Source organism: Muntiacus reevesi, chromosome 2 (assembly GCF_963930625.1).
Source record: "Muntiacus reevesi chromosome 2, mMunRee1.1, whole genome shotgun sequence".
Lineage (NCBI taxonomy): Eukaryota > Metazoa > Chordata > Mammalia > Artiodactyla > Cervidae > Muntiacus > Muntiacus reevesi.
The window spans coordinates 136,698,627-136,705,249 of NC_089250.1; the positions used below are offsets into that span (position 1 = coordinate 136,698,627).

Here is a 6,623-nt window from a genome sequence, read left to right on the forward strand (position 1 = left end):
CGCCTCCCTCGACGGACGCGGCCCTGGGCTTCCGACGAGGGCGTCCCGGGCCAGGGTGCGTGGAGCCCCGAGCATCTGCGGCAGCTGGACACCGGGGCGCCGGGTGCGCAGAGGCGGCGAGCAGGCGAGCGCGTCCCGGGGGCGGAGAGCTCGGCCGGCGGGGGCGGGCCAAGGGTGGGGGCGGGAGGCGGCTCCCGGGGCTCCGCGCCATTGGCCGCAGGGCCCGGCGGCAGGAAGGGGCCAGAGAGCGCGGCCCCACCCCGCGGCCGGCGGAGCCTATCGCCGGGAGCGCGGAGCGCGGATAAATGTAGCGCCGCGGCGCGGGCCGGCAGCTCTCCGAGGGGCCGGAGCGCGGCGCAGCCATGCAGTACCCGCACCCCGGGCCGGCGACGGCGGCGGGCGCCGTGGGGGTGCCTCTGTACGCGCCCACGCCGCTGCTGCAGCCAGCGCACCCGACGCCGTTCTACATCGAGGACATCCTGGGTCGCGGGCCCGCCGCGCCCACCCCCACGCCCACGCTGCCGTCCCCCAACTCCTCCTTCACCAGCCTCGTGTCCTCCTACCGGGCCCCGGTGTACGAGCCCACGCCGATCCACCCCGCCTTCTCGCACCACTCCGCCGCCGCGCTGGCCGCCGCCTACGGACCCGGCGGCTTCGGGGGCCCTCTGTACCCCTTCCCGCGGTCGGTGAACGACTACACGCACGCCCTGCTCCGCCACGACCCCCTGGGTAAGGCGGCCGGGGTCATGGCGGGGCCGAGCCGGGACGGCGGTGAGGAAGGCGCCACCCGGCAGGTGGCAGCGCCCTGGAGGCGGCGGGGGCGGAGGGGGAGGCAATAGAAAGTTGAGGTAAAAGCGATTGAAAAGCGGCTGCCGGGCGCGCGCGAGGGACCGGAGGCGCGGGCCCCGGCGGCGCGCAGCCCAGACTGACCGCACCATGACTCAGATTAGCTTTCCTGCACCTTGCAGGCGTCGGGGCGCGCGGGCCAGGGCCAGACCGCCGGCGCTGCCGCGGGGGCCGGCGGCCAAAGGAGCACTGGGGGCGCTTGTCTCCCGGGGGTTGGGAGGCTCCCTTAGTTGGAGGGACCGGGAAGGCAGTACCAAAGTGTCCCGGGCCGCCCCTGAGGGGCAGGGATAGCTGTCGGGCTCCGGGTGGTTACGGGACTGGACCTGGTTCAACAAGCTTGTGCAGTGAAAGAGCCTGACCCTTTCCGTTCATACAGGAAATCTTGAGTTCTCGATAGGAGTAAATCTGGTTTCAGAAGCTGTTAAGTGTTTTCCTGGCTGCATGAAGCAGACCCTTCCCCCGGAGTAGTGCACGCTGCTGATTATTTTATCGACATCCTCAATACAGACAAATTCAGGAAACACTCGACTTCTGATAGCCGGGATCCGTTTTTCTGATATTGTTCATTTCCTCTGTGTGGGATGTGACTTTATGGCAGCTAAAATAACCAGTTGCTTCCTTTTTTTTTTTTTTTTTGAGGCTGTTTTGCACCAGTCTGAATCCTGACGTAAGCAAAATCTCGCAAAAAAAAAAAAAAATTGCCCGCTTTCAAAGCGTTTAGCGCAGACCTGCAGACCGACGGACAGACGGACTGACTGACCCACCCGTCTTTGGAGTAGGGAGGGCAGCGCGGACACGTTGGCCGAACGAAGTTTGCGGGACTTGTCCCCAGTGCGCGGCCTAAGAAATGAGCCACCTGTGATCCGCGCCCCGTGGCCCTTGGGGCCTCCGGGCTTCTGAAGCCTCCGGTGCAGAAAACGCGACTCCTTGCCTTGGCCCACCAGGCTTTTAAGTCTACTCTATGCTATTGGCAGCCTATGTAGGCACCCTGGAGATAACTGACATTTTAATTAATTAACTTTTTAGTGTCATCAGTATTATGGTGTGGCCCCTCTTTCAGTTCTCCACCTTCCTTTCTCATTGCTCTAGAGACTTTCGGGGGAATTATATTTGTGTGTGTGTGTGTGTGTGTGTTTTGTTTTAAGTTACTGTGTTTTTTATTCCATCCTCGAAGGTCTGATGCTGCAGGCCCGTTGTGGCTCTGTTCGCCTGCTGGGGCCGGAGGGAGACCCTCGGCCCGGCGAGCCTGGGGGCAAACGTTTTCACAGAGCGCGCCCTGGGTTTCCTCGGGACTACGCAGGAGGAAGCAAAGGGTTTTTCGAGATAGACCAACAGGAAACACATTGGCGGAAATGTTGCCATAGCCCACGGGGTGGCTTTAACTGGCCGCCCCCGCCGGCCGGGTGTGAAATCAGAGGGGGCCCTGCGGCCCTCCGGCCAGGATTGGAAGCTTCACTGACACCCACCGCCTGAGCCAGAGGGCTTCCCTGGTGGCGAGGCCGCCGGCCCCTGGCAGCGACGCTTTGGCCAGTGTGACAGACCCTCTCCCCCCAACGTCACGCACACACGGGTCTTTGGAAAGTGTGGTTCACCAAGGGAGAGGACCCCTCTGCAGGTCCTCTAGGCTGAAAAAGTTAGTTGTGTATACATTGAGAGCGACTGGTTAAAGAGGTTATGGTCTTTTAAGCTCAGCCTGTAGTCGATGTTCTTTGGGGGATCAAAATGATTGTATCTAGCTCTGGGTGTGTGGGCATATGAACGTGATCTTCGTGCATATGCAGTGTAGGTGTGTGACTTTGGATGTTCCTGGGGTGTGATGTGTATTGGTGGGAGCCTGTTGGGTCCGGGTCTCAACGGGTGTATGTGAATGTGTCTGATTGAATGCTCTGAAGCCTCCGTTCCCCTTCTTTGTCACCCCCAGTGCGGGCCGGTCTGCGGGTGGGCCGGGCTGCTTCAGGGCCGCCTCTAACCCAGATGCTCTGGCCCGCAGGCAAACCCCTGCTCTGGAGCCCTTTCCTGCAGAGGCCTCTGCATAAAAGGAAAGGCGGCCAGGTGAGGTTCTCCAACGACCAGACCATCGAGCTGGAGAAGAAGTTTGAGACCCAGAAATACCTCTCCCCGCCCGAGAGGAAGCGGCTGGCCAAGATGCTGCAGCTTAGCGAGAGGCAGGTGAGTCGCCTCGCGGGCCGCGGGCCGGCGAGTCTCCTGGGGCCGGGGTCTCGGGGCAGAAGGGAGACCATGAGGCCACCGGCAGCTGTTTGGCTCGGAAGCTCCTGAACTTCTCCCTCCCCAGGTCCCTCGGGATTCTGGACTTGTGGCAAGTTTTCTTTCTGTCTTTTCTGTAGGTCAAAACCTGGTTTCAGAATCGACGGGCTAAATGGAGAAGACTAAAACAGGTATTGACATGGTTCTGTTTCTATGGAAATAAATATTTTTACCATGTTATCTCAATGCGGGGGCCTGTTGTAGGTTGTATGCAAAAGTCATTTGCGGGACTGTTTAACCTCTTCACCTTGATTAAAAAGGCAAATAGTCGTGCTGAAATTCAGGATGAGTTGTTCAGGCGGCAGTAATGCTAAAAGCACCTAATGCAGTTCCTATATCAATTATGCTTGGGTTTTCACACACTGGCTAGTAAAACTCCCAGCTAATTGTTTTATAAACCCCATATGTTGTTTATCTAATTAACGCAGGAAAGATAAAGTAATTGACAGTAAATGACTTAAGCAGTTATCTTTGGGAGAAAATTGTTTCTTTTATTTACACAGCCATAATAAAACCAGGCAGAGCTCAAGGGTAAATATAAGGAAATAAACACCTTTAAGTCTTGTTTGCACTGTTTTTTAGAAGAATTAAATATCAAAGAGTTTAAAAATTATTTTCCCTCTAATTCTAGCTCTTATAATGAATATAAAAACAGCAAGAGACTCTCCAAGCCTGTTTGGAAAGTAGCTTAAACTTTCTAACAGTCTTTCTTCCAGTGACCTTGTTACGTAATATGTGATAAAAAGTAAAGGCTAATTCAGTTTTTAAAGAAGCTCTGTTGACTTAGAGCTAAAGATTTGTTTTTGATGTCCTAACCTGATATTTTCTCCCAAGTTATCTGACAAATGCTGAATTTTTCACTTACTAGTTTATATAGTTTGTAACAAATAAAACTTTTTTGAAATGGATAGGGAAATTGAAAGCACTATGCATTTTTAAATTTAGCAATCATAACTTTTCTATTAAAACAATAATGTTATAAAAAACACTTCAAAACAAAATAAAATTCCTATAATTTCATTATTCTAACACAATTTAAAAAATTTCGAGTTTCCTCTCAATATCTGAGCCTTGTAACTTATCACATAGTTGTAAGCTTGGTAAATCTATTATTCTATAGTCTTGCTTTAGAAAAAAAAAAAACTTTAGCAGTATATCATAGTTTTCCTTAGTATTTATGTGTATTTTAGACAAAAACAGTATTAAAAATTTACTAACTTACTTAGTTCTTGGTTAAAGGTAGTTTATCAGGGACTTTAAAAATAGTGATTCCTGTGTAATAAGGGAATATTTTCAAGAAATTTCCTCCAGATTTTAAGTACATTATAGTTGTCTCCCTTTTCAATTGGCAACATTCTTCCAATTCTGCGTTTTTCTTAGCCATGATTATGTAACTTGCTGTACATATTTATGTGTATATGTTTGTAAACTTAGTCCAGAAAATGCATAAAAAACAATTCAGTCTAATAATTTTGAGACTTTATCCTTAATGCACTATTTAGCATTCATATTTTTTAAATGTCTAAAAGACTTCTGTTAATTGGCAAGGTTTAAATATTTGAAGAATAAAGATGGTGTGCATCTGTAGTTATCTGATTTCTTTTTCTTCCTAAACTTTTAAGAACTTTGATACCATAGGTCTGGGCTGGAGTTAAGTATTCATTTGACATAATACATTTACAGTTATATTTGTGGTTAGTTCTTATCTGGCAAGAAGAGTATAATTGTTCTCTGATATGACAGGAACTTTACCTTCCAAGTGAGAAAGAAGCATAACTATATATTCTGAATAAATATATTATACCTGAAAGCACTTGATAAACTAAAAATTAAAAAAGATGATGGAAGATGAAAAGACATTTGATTTATATCTCTCATTTCTCCATATTTCATCATCCCACCAATCTCCATTTCATCCTCTTCTTTTAGGAGAACCCTCAAAACAATAAAAAAGAAGAACTGGAAAGTTTGGACAATTCTTGCGACCAGAGGCAAGACTTGCCTAGTGAACAGAATAAAGGTGCTTTGGATAGCTCTCAGTGTTCACCTTCTCCTGTCTCCCAGGAAGACCTTGAATCAGAGATTTCAGAGGATTCTGATCAGGAAGTGGACATTGAGGGCGATAAAGGCTATTTTAATGCTGGATGATGACCACTGACAGTGGTGTGTTCGAAAAACTGGGATTTGCTACAGGAAATCTCCTTGGATGAACCTGAAAACTGTATGAGAGAGAGAATCAATTTTCTGGTATTCTAGAAATCTCTAAAATATCTGGTGCACTGACTAAATAACAAATTCACATTGAAACCTTAATTTTGACTTAAATAGTTTGTATACTGATTTTAGATTGAATGATAAAGGGACTCTTCCCTGATTAAATTCACCCCCTTTTTTAAAAAAAAAAAATTGTTTTTTTCTATTTATAAAAAGTAATTTTGAACTTTTTGGTTAAATTTTTAAGTTATAACTTTAAAGATTTTAATAGGAGCTTCTTGAATGACTTTTCTATAATCGGTTTCTACATCCTACTGAATGGAAAAGCAAAGGAGCATCCCAGATCCAGAGGTATGCCTTGGAAAGGGGGCCCACAATTCAGGCAGCCTTGGAATATTTTAAAGAAAATGTTACTTACTTACACATTACATTCCTATAGTATTACCTTAAATCCAAAGCAATCTCTATGTTCTTGTCTCCGGGATGTATGTATCTTTTTGTCAGAAAGATATACATAGTTGCTAACCCTTAAATGCTTGTTTTGCCCTATCACCTAGTACCTGTTTGACTGAGGTGTTAAGGGGATAGTACAGTCCAGTTCAAGCAGAGAAACTGACTCATCAGTGACTAAATTTAATCACAGATGAACTAGAAGTAGCAGGTTAATTAAATGTAAGTAGATTGTAGATATGTTTTATATTAAACAATGTTTATAATGTGTGTATATATAATTGTTAACTGTAAAAAAAATGGCCAAAATGTGTTTTGTTTTGTTTTTTAAAGGAGTAACTTGTTTATAAAATAAATACGTTGGCGGGACGACTGACCTCGTTGAACCTCTCATTCTTGCATTTGAGCAAACCCACCCCTTATCTTACAGCGCCTGGGGTGCTTGGCTGGGCGCTGGGGCTGGGGCGGGGTCGGGTGCAGGGGCGTCTGGATCGTCTGGCGGTGTGTGTCTCTCGGCTTCTGGCGGCTGCTGGCGTCTCAGGAAGGCGGTTCTGGGCGGTGACCGGTGGCGAGCACCTGGAAGGTAGATATGGGCCTTTCCCACATCTAGGGTTCGCTGGGGGCTGAGTGTGAGTGTGTCTGGAGCAGCGAGGAAGGCCCGCTGCAGACGCGAGCCCTGGACGCGCCAGGCGGCGAGGAGAGGAGCTGCGCCGCCGCCGCCGCAGCGGAGCACCATCGATTCACCTTGGCTCGCGGGGCCGGCGGGGCTGGCGGGGCCCCCGTCCTTGACCCGCCTGAGTCAACGTGCGTCATCCCTTGGCGGCCGAGTCCAGGTTGGGGGTCCGCTT

The 6,623-nt window shown here is 49.0% G+C and overlaps 1 protein-coding gene across 1 annotated transcript; it reads left to right on the top strand.

Annotated features, from left to right (window-relative positions):
* The first annotated feature begins 254 nt into the window (after positions 1 to 254).
* On the top strand, positions 255 to 6,140 carry HHEX (hematopoietically expressed homeobox). Its single transcript, XM_065920007.1, has 4 exons — positions 255 to 729; positions 2,837 to 3,015; positions 3,192 to 3,242; positions 5,041 to 6,140. Exons 1-4 carry the CDS (start codon positions 363 to 365, stop codon positions 5,257 to 5,259), a joined length of 816 nt encoding a protein of 271 aa, XP_065776079.1. The 5' UTR covers positions 255 to 362; the 3' UTR covers positions 5,260 to 6,140.
* The last annotated feature ends 483 nt before the right edge of the window (positions 6,141 to 6,623 follow it).